The sequence below is a fragment of the Phlebotomus argentipes genome, unplaced genomic scaffold, assembly GCF_947086385.1.
Source record: "Phlebotomus argentipes unplaced genomic scaffold, Phlebotomus argentipes genome assembly contig_5, whole genome shotgun sequence".
In the NCBI taxonomy this organism is placed as follows: domain Eukaryota; kingdom Metazoa; phylum Arthropoda; class Insecta; order Diptera; family Psychodidae; genus Phlebotomus; species Phlebotomus argentipes.
In genome coordinates, this window is record NW_026776165.1 from 4,816,373 (window position 1) to 4,832,956 (window position 16,584).

The window sequence follows — 16,584 nt, forward strand, 5'->3', positions numbered from 1 at the left end:
GTGCGGGATTTATTCAAGATCTTCGCCAAAGTGTCATTCATGTTTTTGCCCGTGAAGATGCTTTTCGCCGCACCATGAAGAAAACACAACACAATTTTTTCCGTGCTATAAGCGCAAAAGATGCCTGACAAGTTACTCAACTGAAACGCGCGGAAAGACTAATTGTAGGTGTCATCAATTAAGGTTCTTGTCGAGTGGAAAAAAAAATTCATTAACTGCCGCAGCGCCAAAAGAATACATGTAATTCTGTTCACCTCTTTTTCCACCATCACTGTTTTTTTTTTACCATCCAGAAATCCTCTTGGCCACTTCTTGTCCAAAAGAGTTCTCTTGCTTAAAAGTGCCGCGAGCGCGCAAAATTGGGCGAAAAAGAATGACTTTTTCGAGAGAAACTCCAGAACGCATGAGAACATAAAAAGTGTTTTAAACTCCCCCAAGCAAGACACCAAAATGAATTTCCTATATATTAGAAATAGGAAATTAGTAAAGACCTTTTTTTCTGTTACCTCTTTTCTTCTAACCATGGGTGATAAACATCTCTCAAGCCCGAATCGCCCATGCGTGTCCATAAAATCGACAATTACAACGTTTAATAGTCCAAAACGGTTACTCTTTTCAGTTTAATTTGAATGTGGCAACGCCGCGGATGAGATGACTTGACGCGAAAGGAGGTCAATTCTCAAGCTTTTTGGAAGCTTCAAGACTCTGTCGCAATTGCAATTGATGGACATCCCGCATCTTCGGTTGCTGAACAGTCATTGCTTAATCCGCAATTTAAATATGAAGGATTTAATTGACAAGGGGGAGATATTATGGTCAGAAGTGGTGTACAGTTCAATATCATATAAATCATTGATTCCTGCGCTTAAGCTGGTAAAATCAACAATTAACTGGCACAATAATAATGAAATCTGATGAAGTTTGCAAGATTTCAATGTTAAACTGATGTTAATAATGTTAAAATCTTGGTTAAAATTGATCATAACCTCTAAAATAAGGAAAAAGCACGTTTCAAGAACTGCCAAAGTTCTGGAAGTGTCTGTGATTCCTCACAGAAATTTAGTTTAGTTATATTATCTCCCCCTTATTAATTGACACCAAAACTTCAATATGCTTTTATCAGATAAATTTGTGTTGTGTCCATCCTCACAATTCGAGCAAATCTGCGCATCCTTTGCACGCACGTCAAAGGCCAATGCAAAGGGCAGCGATAATTGGGAAATTGTCCTCAATCGCGCGGCACGATTGAATTTTCCACTTTGGGGCCGATTCTGGAGATGCTGAGGAAAATCACGAGGCATGGAAGAGTGAAAGATCGTGGCCTTCGGAATAATGCTGGCAGCGATTGGAATCTCTGGTGTGTGTGTCTTTCAATTAGTGTTCTTTGCTGTTCAACACACAGTGATCGGAATTGTGTACGCAAAAATTCCCTATAATGCTCTGCAAATCGCGAAAATCCTCCCTCTTCAGCGATCTTCGATGGCTCCCTTTTGTCCACTCACGAGAGGGACTTTTAATTGAGAATGCTGGACTGTCTGACACTCCTCAAAATTCTCAGCTCTTTTGCCAGTGGTCAGTGCAAGACGTGTCCCAAGGATGAATGGGTGTCTGGGAGATCTCTCGATCTTGGCCAAGTCAGCAAGCGCGCAATATCAATGCGAACGTGTCGAGTGCACTGAGGATTGTTTGGGGCCCTTTGATCGGGCGCTTCTTTGGGTTGGAAAAGCGCCCAGGCATCGCGGAGTTTGTTTGTCGCGCCGCGCTCCTCCGTGGCCCTCTTCCTCGCCCTGGTGATGTTGTTTGGTGTCCAACGTCGTCGTCGAGCTGCCGGATCGGCGCACAGAATGCCTCTCCCCATCTCGCTCGCGCTCAGGCGAGGTTTCGCAATATTTAAATGCCAATAAATAAGGACCTAGTCTAAGATATATTAAATGGCGAACACATTTCACAGTCACATGAGACTGCAACTCGCTGGGGCGCGCAAGGGTGGTGCGGAACAATTCTAAGTGCTTTTCGGCGATTCAGTAACATGCTATCTGGCTTGTCAAAGCTACTGACACGAATGTTGTTGGGTTTCTTCTTTGCTCTTGCGCGCCTTTTTCCCTCTCACATGCTCACTCACTCTAGGCCCCGCGACAATGCACCACCGCGAAAATAAGCACTAAGGTCCGCATGCGCCAAAGGCCAAACACCTGTCATAGTGCCCGATTCCGTCCAAGAGATGAGATGTGTGGTCAGAAGGCAGGTCTGAAGCTCTCTAGGAAACCCTGTGAATCGTATTTTATTGATGTACTGATCAGTATTTGAATAATGAACAAGTGGCCAATAGTGTGCACAAATGGCCATAAGTGCGCACTTACTTACAAATACACGACATTTTTTATTCTGATTCAACTTTAAGAAGTGCGGACACTAAATAGAGAGCTTTAGTGTGGAATGAAGGACATAGACTAAAAATTTACGAAGATGCTTGACTTGTTGCTCTTGAATTTGATTCCCACAAATCATAAGTGGGATGACATTTGTCCCGAACACTGTATAATTGATTATGGCGGAAATAATGGTGCCGCTGTTTGACTTTTCGCGCATACAGACTGCAGATACACTTCTGCATTGGAAGCGCTCTCGAACCTGACCATACCATCCACTTGGCTGTTCACTCGGGGGCTCACCGCGTCTTCTTCCTCGATGTCTGGAGGGCTTCCATGGGTGCTGTGGCTCGCTTTTCACAACAAAATCACCGTTTGCGCTTCACATTTGTCGTTTTTTGCCGCTAACAATAAATTGTGGACACAGTCTTATCGGAATCGCGCATGCGTCTTCCACTTTACTCCTTTTTGCATTTATTTCCCCTCCATATGCATGTCCCCGCGGCCGCGTCTGTACCCAAGACAGTCCCAGTGCACACACCACATGAGACGATGAGACAGGAACACAAAAATCTCTGTACACTGAACATTTTCTTTTATGGATATCGTCGCTTCTCCTTTTCGCGGTCAATTTTAATCTCATTTCTGTTCATGCTACATTTGAACTTCGCTCTTGCCATGTGTCGAGATTCGTTCCTTTTATTCTTTTCACCTCCTCAATATATACACATATAAAATCGAAATGCAAAGATGAAAATTCCTTCCCCACTCGCGGATTCTCCGCAACTCCGCGGCAATGGCCAATCGTCCATTCCTGCAGAACACATATTTTCCATGGAAATAATTTTATAGCTGATTCCTCAACTCCACCTCTAATGACTTCTTTTTCGCTCGCCATTCCTATACGGTGATAAATGTGGGAAAGACTCTCTTCATAAAACCAACTTCAACTTCGTCAATTAACTCGCGCACTTCCCCATGATCTCTCAAAGTTTGCCTCTTTCACGGAAAATATTAGCTGTTGCGCGTATGAAATGCAGAGCAAGAATTTCTCGAAATAATTTCCTAAATTGAAAAGAAAAACTTCCGCGATAAAATATTTATTGATCGTATGCCTAAAGCCATATAGTCAAGATATGGATCTCGATCCATTCCTTCGTCGCGTTCACTTTTCACGTTACGGCCTCTTATCATGCACTTTTAATCTCCCTTATATGGAGGTTTTCGCTTCTTTCACTCCAGAAGCATAACACTTTAATGCAAACAGACTCACATGGTGATATCGTATATGTGAAATTAGAGCCATGGTATTCACACATTTCAAGAATTTACCTTGAATTTAATTTTAATGGTGACAAAATGCAAAACTCTTATCGATTGGATTCAGTTTTCATGTTAATTTATGTAATTGATATTCGAATTTGAGCACAGGACTTTCTACAGATTATCTGTGGAGGTGAAATTTGCACTCATTTGATGTGTTATGGACACTTTGAGGCAACATTAATACAAATTAAATGAGTTTGCGTGAGATTTATAACGAAATTCAATCATAAACAGGATTGATTTTTGCTACGAAAAACTGTCAAAAGGTATGAAAAGTCTTTAACACTTCATGGACTCTTTTTAACAAGACTAAAATCAACTAATAACTTTAATCTAAATCAAAAACTAACTCAAATCTAACTGAAAACCCTAAAATTCACGTTTTCATACAATATTTTATAATTTTCTCCTGCTAAAATTACACTTTTGATTAGTTTTCTTGATCTTAATCCTTTAATTGCATTTCTTTCTTTATTAAAAATTTGAGGTAATGTTTAACATAAGCATTGTTTCCTGAAAAACACTATTTTTATTTATAGTAAAAATATGCAAATTCTACAAATAAAGTGTGAATTGTTTCAGTTTAGGCTTAAGAATTTCTATGTTAAGATGTTATTCAGTCTGAAATCAGTTTTAGTGGAAATTGATCCATCAATTGCAGGTAAAGATCAAAGAAACTGAAGATTGTACTGTGCTCAGGGAATTTAGCGACATGATTTGACTCACAATTCAATGCACAAGTCTTCCTCAATTTTTCCCATGGAAGGAAAAATCGATCAGATCAATGGAGCGATTTGCAGAATGCTATAAATATTCCTGCAATTAGCCTCAATTAAAGTTTGATTTAATGTTTCAATCTCGCGTGCTTGAAGCATAATTGATTTGTCTTTGAGGCGATCTCGTCTATGTTGAAAATATATAGCGATTTTTTCCAATCTAAACACAAGCGCGACATTGCTGGGGACTTTTCTTTTGCAGGCACAGAATTGTGTTCGACGGAGTAGAAAAAAAGAGGTATTTATGATATTTTCGCAAAACTCGAGCGTCTCTCACTCGCCATTGGATGTTGTGTATGGTTTGTCAATTGCATCAATGGCGGTGATTTATGTTTATGAGCGCGAGCCACCAACTGAAAAAATAACCATCTTTGGCCGTTCAATGTCTCCTTATATTTCGCCAAAGTTGAAGACAAAACGAGATCTATAAATTTATCTTGCCGGTTTATATATTTTTCACATGTATAAGGAAATACGCGATTATTTGATTTATCTCTTCTAGGCATTTAACCCAATAATGTGGCCGAAAAAAGCAGAAATACACTCGCTCTGCCACCTGCACATGAACAGATGTATGGCGATGTTTTGCTCTCTCTCCGCGCCTAAGTGACCGGCGAATGGTGAAATTGCACAGCATTTCTCATTCCTCCGCCTATTTATGGAATTCGGCCCGTGATGTCCCTTCAAATGCTGCGATATTAAGTGCCGTGCGAGAGCAATGGCGAGAGTTATCCTCCACAAATCAGTGCGCGAATTTGTAAGTATAATAATAACGCGGTTATAATTTTGTAAGCTGTGCATATTTGGTGTCGCGAGGATGGCTTGTCCGGTGTTGCAATTGAGCATTTGATAGCCAATTATCACATGTGAGCGCGGCCCAATTGTCCACCGCCCAATTAAACTATCGTCAATTGTGTGCGCGCGTGAAGTCAGCCCCCCGCCGCCCGGCAAACAGAAGTTGGCAGCCGCCGTCCTCGCCCCGCGGCGGCGATCGCCGCAGCACAGAAGAAGATGAAAAAGTGCAGATCCAGAGGCTGTGTCTTCTGGGCAACTCTCTTATGGGTGCTCGCGATCAAGTTCACTCGATTGCACAATTTATGGCATTTGCCACAGTCACAGCAGCGCGACTCTCGGCGAGCCGTGTGTGTCTCCTCTGGGGCTCCCCTTTTGCCGAGATCCCCGAGATCGCCGTGCGGCAATTGCGGCACAGAGAGAAGAGGCTCTTCCTTCGCCTCCTGCACTCTATGCGGCGATGTCCTATACATATCTCGCATACATATGATTAAAAAGACTTAAATCTCCCTTTACACATGCCATAGAAGACTGGCGAGAGATAATGCAGTAAATTCCAACAGATCGCACAAATGTGACCACAAACATTTTATATTTTATATTCTGTCTCTGCCCTCCCTTTTGCCACCCTCTTGATGGGCCTCTTCGATTCGCCCAAGGAAGATCGACACACCGAATGCCGCGCATCGCAAGAATTTTTCCCTCTCCTTTCGCGTCCTTCCGCGCTCGTCATCTTCCTGGACGCAGTCTCTACTTTGCATTGACACGATTCACGACGACTAATTGGGCAAATAGAGTCAGTATTTAATGGCCAATGAGTGAAACGCAATTAATTAGCTAAGTATTTTCGATTGTAAACCCGATTAAACGTAACTTTTAGTGTAAATTTTAGATAATTAAGCCTGATTTACGAGCACGAACGCAAATTGAGATTTAGATGTATTGTAATTGTATAAGAAATTGTTAAAGAAAAGCCAAAAGCTTCAAATTGTAAATTTACATTAAAGCCAAATTTTCTAGTGTCACTTCAGTGATTTAATGTCAAAGATTGGGTGTTAATTTTGCAACAAATTATCAACTCTGAAAATCAATTTATTTCTCCTGATTGCTTCTTTATCGATATTTTCGATATAACAATTTTTATTTCCACTTCTGCGCCGCCCAAATGATTATCACATGTCCAAATCACAAATGTGCTACATTTCACGGGATTTTCTTCAAGAGTTCTTGCTCAGCGCAACAAAGAGATGCCTGAAATGCGATATTGGTGAAGATTTCGCGGAGATTGTTAGATTTCTGGACTCTCTTTGGCTACTGTTTTGCAAATAGTCCCCTCGCAGAATGTGACCAGCTGAAGAGGAAGATCGGCGCAAGACCACAAAAACTTGAGACTTTGGGGGAAAAGAGATCTTTGATGAATCTGGAATTTCGCGCTCATTGTTTGTATATTTTATCTGACTTTTATCTTGATTTCGTGTCTCCAGAAGTTGTCCTCTGGCCAGAATTCTCCTTAATTTCACACTCCTGTGACACATTCTCAATGTTATTAGTTTCCCCTTTGGGAGATCTTTGGCGCATTTGCTATTGTTTTTTAATCGTTTGCTGGCGTTTTCGTATGTTGAAAACCTTCAATGGGGGTATTTAAATGTGAGAAAAGTCTTTGATGGTCTCAAAACATGATTGAAATCTTTTAGTGCGATCAATAAATCTATGTTTGGAAGGTGGTTCCCCGAAACAACCTTCATTTTCTCACCCACTCCTCAAGTATCTCTCTTTGTCACCTTTATTGGTCACTCTATCTCCCAAGAACTTGATTAGGAAAACTAGATTTGGAGGACCTTTGAAGCACTGAAAGTGGTCTCTTAGCCAATAAAGAGGCACTGCTAAATGTCAGAGATCCTCCTTCTGCACGTCGATGTGGTTCCAACCGAAAGCTCAGCGGGAGACTTTCGATGTCTCCACCGAGATTCGCCCTCGAATCTGCGGGAAGCGAGAGAATTGCGCCACTCCTGACTTCGCCGTTGCCCTTCTTATCAGGATCACCTCGAGATTGAGTGCATGGGAAAAGAGAAGCTGTTGTGTGAAGAGTGGTAGCTCTCGAAGTCAATCCCTATCTTCCCATCCCTGGTGGGAAGGCTCTTTCGGAAGCCAACGCCAGAGAGCCTGCGAAGGTTCGATACCTCTGAAAGAACCCCAACGTTATGCATTACTCTCTTTTTCTCCGCCTGATAAATCTAGTGGCGGTTCTTTTGCATCAACGACAGAAATTGTATACCTTTTTGCTTCTGCTTCTCCCTCAGTTTTCTTTCCGATGCCACATCTTCTGGCCTTCCTTTTTGCTCCAACTGCTTTCCACATCGTGATTTCTGATTTATGGGCCCAGCAAAATACTATTCGCTCGTTTTTGCCATCTCTTTGCGTAGAAGGAAACATAGTGGACAACGTGAAGAGCCAGCAATCACCAGCGAAATACCAAAAGGCCATGCTTGAGAAGTTGCATTGAAGAAGGCGGGAAAGAAGTGTTGCTAGCAATTACTACAGATGGCGGTGCGTGATTGAATGTTGTCTGCTCTGGCAACACGAAAATACCCCTCTCAGCTGTTGGACTTCAGTTTTCACCACACTGAAGATGCTATATGATAGTTAATAGTAAAACATTGTTCAAAAATATGTTTAAAAAATATATAGACAAAGTGATCTAAAATGTTATGAAATTTACTGACATCACAGAAACATATTTTTTTTTCTAAACAATAATAAATAAATTCATATTAACTACTAAATAACTGTGTATATTCTTTGTTTCAGTTTGACAGTGTGTTTTAGAAAAAGTTTGATAAAAACTTCCATCAGGTAATATTTTCCTCTGATTGTGTTGAGCAATTCTTTCTTGTTCTGTTGAAAACGATGCAAAATAGACTTGATTTTTCTGTGCAATCGCAATATTATTAGTATTATCGTGCAAAACGAGCTAAAACAGTTCCTTTGCCCCGATGGAGATGGCAGAAAGGTGAGTTGTTGAGCAAGAAATTGCGCACAAAATTTTCCTCAATAAATGTCAACGTTATCGCTATTCATTATTTCTCTGTTTATTTTCCATTTCACTTCTGCATCAATTTCAATCTGAATCTTTTTCGCTCAATTACCACCACTTGGCGTGATTATCTTGGCGACAATCGCAGAAGCGACGAGTCGCCGTCCGGAAGCAGCTGGTGGGGCTCGATTATTGACTCTGCGAGAAACAAGGTATGTCACCATCTTTGTCCCAGATTCCCAATGGCTCCCATGAGATCATCCTCCTCTGGCCACTTTGCAGAGTGCTTCTGTGCTCGAGGCTGTCAAGAAGGATCTGGATGAACTCTCAACGGCTGTTCGCACTGAAGCATCGAATGCTGGAGCAGCGATTGCTGGCTCACTGAAGGTAAACGAAAGCTTTGAGTGCTGTTTTCTCACGTTTTCACACCCATTGTCGAGATTCTACATTGGGAAATTGAAATGAACTGCAAAGATATCGAACAGCAGCAGCGATTTGGAATCGCATGAGCATTTTACCACTGAACTACCGATGAAAATATTTGATGAAATTTTCTTGTATCCGGTTCGAAGGACCAAGAAACCTTATACTGAAGTTTGTTTATTTCAGTTTGATGAACCCGATTCCACGGCCAATACAGTCAAAAAGAGCTTAAGTTCTTTCTTGGGTAGGTTTTCTCATTAATTCACTATTCTAAAATCTTGCTAAAATCATCTAAATTTCGTTTCTGAAGGACAAGTCTCTGAGGCACTGATCCCCAGTATTGAGGAGGAGGAGACTGAGGCTGTGCTGATCACGAACAGCGGCGCAGTCACACTCACGGGATTCCAGAAGCATTTAGCTGAACTGCAAGCCAACGATGACACATATTTGACGGAGCCTAGCGATGATTTGGCAGAGAAGTACCAGAGATGGTTGCAGGTTGTGGAGCAGGATCAATTCACCGAGCAGCGATTGGCGAAGCATTTGACCAGCAGCCAAATCCTCAACGATAAGTATCTTTCCTTAGTGCCTGACAGTGTTCCTCACATGGAGTTCTGGAAGCGATACCTCTTCAGGCGAGCCCTCCTCGAGGACGCCCTGGCCAATGCTGAGAAGGCTGAGCGCCGTGCGAAGCAGGAGCAGAACTCGGCGAACACTGTGTCACCCGAGGTGACGGTGATTCAGACGGAGCAGCCGAAGAAGTGCACAGAAGATGAGAAGATTCCCGGTAAGTGAGCGCGTGGATCAATTCGGCGAGAGATGGGGAAAATGACGCAGTTGACTTTGCAGAGGAGAAGAGTTCAACACCAGACAAGGAAGACATCAAGTGGGAGGGCGAGGACTTCGAGTGTGATGTGGAGTTGTCTGAGGAGGAGCAAGCGCGCCTCTTGGCGGAGTATGAGGCGGAAATTCAGGAGCGCGAGAAGAGGAAATCCCTGGCCAGCGAGCTGAAGGAGGCGAAGCCCAAGCAGAATGTGAAGAGCGAGAGTAAGCCAAAAGCTCCCACCGCAAAGACAACGGCAACTCCTGCAAAGGGACAGAAAGCCACGCCACAGAAGAATGCTGCGCCACCAAAGAGTGCGGGAGGCAAGAAGGGTGCGCCAGAGGGTAAGAAACAACAGCAACAGAAAACTGCCACGACCAACAGTTCCACGGAGAAGACAGATGAGAAGCTCAACATGGAGAAGAATCACTTCCCCAAGGAGGACGCGTCGTCCACGTCGGACGAGAGTTGGGAGAAGGAGTTTGATCTGGAGGAGCAGTAGAAGAAATTCCTATCCACTTGTTTCCCATAAATTATCTCTATCTAACACTTGTCTCTCCACTCTTTATTTAATATCTTGAAGAAGATGTGCAGGATTATTTAGCCCTTAACGCGTCTCCAGAGGAATGCAGAATAGTTTTGGTGATCCAATGAGGAATCACGGTAGAGATATTCTAAGTACGACTACAGTTGCTGCCGATGAAATTAGACAACAGTTTGAAATTTGCACTTGTCATCATGGAAAAAGCTCAAAATTAAACTGATGAATTGCAAAAACTGCTTAGAAAAGCGAAAAGATTCGTATTTAAGGGAAGTTTTCTTTCTTAGTTCTTCAGTAGCTCCACACAAAGTCTCCAGAAATTCACGTAACTCTATTTCATTGGCGGCAACTGTAGGTGAAATTTTCAACTTAAATATACAGCAAAATATACTTTGAATATGCAAAATACCTACATAGTATGTGAAGTGGAAATTTTTATATAGAAGTTCTTAGGATTACAACTAACACTTTATGTTACAAACTGATTCACACTGCAAGTGTGCATTATTAACATTAAAATAAATAAAATTTTTGCAACGAATCGCCTGTGTTTCTGTTGAGCTTTCTGTTGCACTTTGACCTCTAAATGATTGAGGATTGCAGGATGGCACGGAATGTGGTGTGCTGTGAAGGGGTTTTTGCTGTGAGGGGAGGACGGAATGTTTCGATGGGGGTAGGAAAAGTGTGGCGTGTTCGTGTGCGCATATTCGCCGATGGAAGTCTCATGCGTGAAAGCTCGACAATGGAAGTGGAAAATTCAAGCAAAGGCTCCGACATCGTCCTGCCGAGCTTCGTCTCAGTCGTGTGTGAGGCTTTAGTTTTGCAGCACCTTTTCCTGTTTTCGACAATATATCATTTCACATTGGCCAAAAAAAAGAAACAAGATACATAGAGAAAAGTGTTGGGGTTCTTGTGAGCAAAAGGAAATTGACTGAGAAATTGGAAATAATACTGGAGTTTTCTGTCGAAATTTTCCATCGCACACCTTTGATTGGAACATTTGTGACCCCATTTCTTCCTCTTTTTTTTCTCTCACTTGGCAAATTTGTGATACACCAGAATCGGATGTTTTCTCGCACGGAGGAGAGAAAAATCGATGATGAAATTTTGTGATTTTACAACCTTCCTTCTGCTACAATTAATCAAAAGCACAAGAACCTAATTTATTCCTATGTACATGTCGCACACTCGAGACTCCGCCGAGTAAAATCAATAGTGAGGCGAGTGAAAAGTTCATTTTTGCAGATTTTGTGTGATTTTTTTTTCATCTCCATTAAATCCACATTTTTTCTTTTCCACGTTAACTCTGATGGCTGTAAAAATGTCTTTCGGGAGTGCGTGAAAAACTTGTGTTGAACCATTGGAAACAAATTATTGTTGCAGCAATAAAATTTTAGGCATATAAGATACAATTATTGTAGTGTTTGTGGGGTGTGAAGAGCTGCGGAGTAATGATAATTGCCCATGAGGAGTGCGTGTAAAGTCTCCATCCTCATCTGTGTTACATAATTCCGACATCATCCTGACGGTGGAACCAGCATCTCACATCCGATGGCGAGCCATTGGGGTGTCGTGTGAAAAAATGTGATAATGTGCTTCAAGTGAAATCACGAGAGAGTCTTCCATTTTCGACGACTGAGAAACGCTTTTGGAGTCTTGAGCTCGCGCAACGGCGAAAATCCAACAGAGCGACCAACTTTTTTTCTGGCATTGAAAGCAGCAAAAATCAATAGGGATGTCGTTCCTCAATCAATTGCGCTCCGTGCCACTTCCGCCATTGAAGAACGTCCTGAACGTGGCCATGCAGACGGCACGCCAGCAGGTTCCCGATCCCAACAAGAGGGCCGATTACCAGCAGCCCGGCCAGGCCCACGGAGGCGCCCCTCCGCCCATCCCGGCGCGCCCACAGAGCGTCCGCTTTGCCGACAGTGAGGGTGAGATGCCGGAAATCGATGTGCATTCCAGGCCTACTGTTGCATTTCCAAAACCGTATCTTTCCGTATTTACACTCTCATGTTTTTCATTCATAAAATATTTTCATAGAAAGTTTTTCAATTGAAAAATTGAAGTTAATTAATTATTGTCAGGTCAATTTCAAGGATTCTAAAGTTAAGTTTGATTTCAAAGCTTTCAAACCTATGAAGGAATAAACAATGATGGATTATTTATTTTATTTATTTTTAATCCTTTTTGCAAGAATCAACAGATTTCTGGAAATGTAGTCAACAAACAAGAAATCCAGGTCAATCTGGCGACAAAACTAATGAATGTTGAACCCTTTTAGATGTCGGGGAGACACACGAGATGAATCCCTTCGGGAATCCGCGTGATTTTGTGCAGAACGGCGGCACGGAGGGCGGCGGCGGCGGAGGCTACAATCCGTTCACGCAGACGGCCGACACGTCCTTCACCGGAGACTACGAGGGCGGCTACCAGCAGGACGGCGGCTTCGGGCGCCAGGGCAGCGTGGGCGGCTCCTCGGAGAGCTCGTTCGCGTGCGAAGGCGAGTGCAGGTCCGACGTGAAGATCAACGAGTTCCAGGCCGCGTGGAATGTCACCAACGCCATCCAGGGCATGTTCATCGTGTCGCTGCCTTTCGCCGTCCTGCGCGGCGGCTACTGGGCCATCGTGGCCATGGTTGGCGTGGCTCACATTTGCTGCTACACTGGGAAGGTATGATGAAGCGCGGTGGCTTGAATGCGGCTCTAATGCCGGCTGTCTTGCAGATCCTGGTGCAGTGCCTCTACGAGCCGGATCCGCAGACCGGAGAGCCCGTGCGGGTGCGCGACAGCTACGTGGGCATCGCGAAGGTGTGCTTCGGGCCGAAGTACGGCGCCAGGGCGGTGAATGTGGCGCAGATCATCGAGCTGCTGATGACGTGCATTCTGTATGTGGTTGTGTGTGGGGATCTCATGGCTGGGTCCTTTCCCGAGGGTGCTCTCGACTCTCGCTCATGGATGATGCTTGTGGGCATCTTCCTGTTGCCGCTCGGCTTCCTCAAGTCCCTCCACATGGTGTCGGTTCTCAGCTTCTGGTGCACAATGTCCCATCTCGTGATCAATGCCGTGATCCTCGGCTACTGTCTGCTCGAGATCTCCGATTGGGGTTGGAGCAAGGTCAAATGGAGCATCGACATGGAGAACTTCCCCATTTCGCTGGGGGTCATTGTCTTCTCCTACACATCTCAGATCTTTCTGCCCACGCTCGAGGGCAACATGATTGACCGGTCCAAGTTCAACTGGATGCTGGACTGGTCTCACATCGCGGCGGCGGCGTTCAAGTCCATCTTCGGCTACCTTTGCTTCCTCACCTTCCAGAACGACACCCAGCAGGTCATCACGAACAACCTGCACTCGGCGGGCTTCAAGGGCCTCGTGAACTTCTTCCTCGTGATCAAGGCCGTGCTGAGCTATCCGCTGCCCTTCTATGCCGCCTGCGAGCTCCTCGAGCGCAACTTCTTCCGCGGCAAGCCCAAGACGCCCTTCCCCACCATCTGGGCGCTGGACGGCGAGCTGAAGGTGTGGGGCCTGGCGTTCCGCGTGGGCGTCGTGGTGATCACGATCCTCATGGCATGCTTCATTCCACATTTCCAAATTCTCATGGGCTTCATTGGCAGCTTCACCGGGACCATGTTGAGCTTCATTTGGCCATGCTACTTCCACCTGAAACTCAAGGGTCACCTGCTGGACCAGCGCGCCATCGCGTACGACTACTTCATCATCTCCCTCGGTGTTCTGTTCACCGTGATTGGCATCTACGATTCCGGCAATGCCCTCATTGAAGCCTTCGAGATCGGCCTGCCCTTCTAAGGCGCGCGCGCATCATCCCATGGGCGAGAGCACTACCCAATCTCACCGATTCCATATCAATTTCTAAAGAGCATATTTACAATGATATCCATGTCTTCCAGTTGTTGGTGTTTCATTTTCTCTAGGTGGTGTGTAAAAGCATAAAACATACTCTGTGGCTTGGCTTCCGATCATTTCCACAATCTCTACTCCTTTTCCGTTGTCTCCACTCCTGTGTGTGTGTGTGGAGGGAGTTTTGTCCTTAGACTAGTGATCCAGATTGATAGCGTAAAGAGTTAAGTCGGGAGCTTTTCTCAACATTCCATTGAGGCATTGTTGAGCGAGAAGTGAAGGAGAGACAAACATATGAAATTACTCCAATGATGATGACAATAAAAATATACTGTAAAATAAGAATATTCAAAAGGCAAAAGCAAGAGAAAAAAATAATCAAAGTCTTCCAAGAATCGTGCAAAAGATGTTCAATTATTATATATACAAGAGATTGATGAAATTGATTGATTGATGAAAATATATCACATATTATTACTATAATGTTACACTTTATTATCATTGAACAATGTATGATATTAATGCTGATTGAATTATTGTAAGGGAGTTTCCTTCAAATCAAGATTAATTGTTGAACAAGATGAAATGTGAAATTATTGATAACAAAAAAAAGTAGTTAGTTATTGTTTATGACGTAAGAAAGCACCGTCACGATGGTGAATAATGGCAAATAAATACCAAGAAATAATATATTAGATCCGCAAGATCATAAAACTATAGAGATGTAAAGTTACCTCTTTTCCAAAATTGGATGTAAAGCTGAATTGTAGGCTTTTCATTTATTCGTTTTTAAAGAGAGATTTTTTAGTGATATTTCCGAGAGAAAGAATGAAATGAGAAAACCCATGTCATCCAAGGTAGAAAAATTGAGTGATTAACAGGAAAAATGTAATTTGATTTACACTAAAGTTGAAAAATCTATGTATAAAAAGATGAAAACTTTTAATGGTATATTTCGTGTATGTAATAAAATACATTTGAAGTGCAGACAATACAAGTAATAACATGCAAAGAATTATATATATATATATGAATAAATGTCTAAAGAGATATAATAATAAAATTATAGAAGTGCCAAGATGTGTTTAGTTTTTTCCTACAATTTCTACAGAACATTTCCAAGAAAATCTCATGCGAGAGAAGTTCGTTACATTTTGAAGCCATTCTGTTTCCATAAAGTAAATTCCACTTTATTGCATCGTCACGCACTCTGCAGACAAATCTTGGAATTCAGCTCTGCGCACTGGAAAATTTCCCCTCAAATTGTGACATTTCCAGTGCTGTTTGACGTGCTATTTTGTGTGTTGTGCCGAGAAGTGTGTGAAAAATTGTGAAAATTCACCCAGAATTCCTCGTGTTTTACCCCCAATTGCACCTCTAATCGATATCACATCAATTGGTGAGTGGAATGATGGTGGAAATCATGCGAAAAATGTGGAAATCTTGCGTCAAAAACAGCCTCCAAAAAGGTCGAATGACATTTTGCCTGAGCATCGCGATGAGCTCTTGAATGGCAGGAAAATTGCCTTTTTTGCCCAATATTTACACAGAAAACATCAATAATTTGAGGTGTGAAGATTGAAATTACGTAAATCTCCGCGAATGGCCGCGGTGTTTTGATAAATAAATAGTGTGTGTCTATAAATATCGCGGCACTCAAACGTCATCGCACACGCGAATTCGGCTCTCGAGTCCTGCGAAGGGCTTTTCGCCCTCCCTTTTCCGGCCCTCCGGGAGCCTTCCGGGGCCCACAGAGCCCCGGCGGGGCTTGGCGAGGGACTCGCGGATTGCATAATCACTTGAGCGTGCGGCCGCAGATGGAATGGGATGAGGAAATGCGTACGCCGAATTTCAGAGGAAATGACTTTCTCCAGCACTTTCCGCTCGTCGATGAGTTCTTGGCACTGAACTTTGGGCGCCACTCCTTTCGTGCCTTCGCCAACCCACCAAAAACCCACCAAAAAACCCACCGTAGCGGAGCTTAAGAACTTTCCGCCGAATTGTGCCCCCGGCGCCAAATTTCCCACGGAAAGTACGACGCGAGAAACGGTCAAGGAAGAGAATTAATTATTAATCTCCTCAATTCATGGAGAATTCAATGAAAATTCAACACAGAATTTATGATTTAATGCTCATGAAGAGCTTCACTTTGCGTATCGCGCGAACATTTGTCGAGTTCCGCCTATCAATTGCCTGTCACATGTAACTTCTGTAGTACAAACTGTTCGTCACATCAGATTCTAATCGATATTTAGATTTTTTCCTGTGAACATTTTCTATTTGGGTTGCGTTCAACACACAGTTGTGTCGATATAAGTGTGTCACGGGGGAAATATTTACGAATTTACATTGATTTTCCTCAGAAAAGTCTTTACATATCAATATTTGAGCCTGTCAGAGGAGTTTCAGATCGGAATCGTATCAGAATTTGCAACTAAAAACGATAGAAATCGATGAAAATGCGGAATTTTTTAAGAAAAAAGGTTTTATTTCCTTTACTTCATACAATTTAGGTAGTCAAATTGAATTAATTGCAAATATTTGATCAGTATATAATGGTGTTTTAGAAATCTCAAAATCCAATTTTAAAGTCAATAAGATGTCCTAAAATTTCAATCAAAGACTTGAAATTGAGAGTAA

General features: G+C 42.9%; 2 protein-coding genes across 2 annotated transcripts; both read left to right on the forward strand.

The window, feature by feature from the left end:
- Positions 1 to 8,091: 8,091 nt before the first annotated feature.
- Positions 8,092 to 10,625, forward strand: LOC132265576 (BSD domain-containing protein 1-A-like). Its single transcript, XM_059766294.1, has 6 exons — positions 8,092 to 8,273; positions 8,446 to 8,509; positions 8,580 to 8,684; positions 8,907 to 8,964; positions 9,031 to 9,507; positions 9,570 to 10,625. The coding sequence occupies exons 1-6, from the start codon at positions 8,257 to 8,259 to the stop codon at positions 10,043 to 10,045; spliced, it is 1,197 nt and encodes a 398-aa protein (XP_059622277.1). The 5' UTR covers positions 8,092 to 8,256; the 3' UTR covers positions 10,046 to 10,625.
- Positions 10,626 to 11,329: 704 nt separating this feature from the next.
- LOC132255628 (vesicular inhibitory amino acid transporter) lies at positions 11,330 to 15,024 on the forward strand. Its single transcript, XM_059751730.1, has 3 exons — positions 11,330 to 12,018; positions 12,369 to 12,757; positions 12,811 to 15,024. The coding sequence occupies exons 1-3, from the start codon at positions 11,820 to 11,822 to the stop codon at positions 13,891 to 13,893; spliced, it is 1,671 nt and encodes a 556-aa protein (XP_059607713.1). The 5' UTR covers positions 11,330 to 11,819; the 3' UTR covers positions 13,894 to 15,024.
- Positions 15,025 to 16,584: the final 1,560 nt, after the last annotated feature.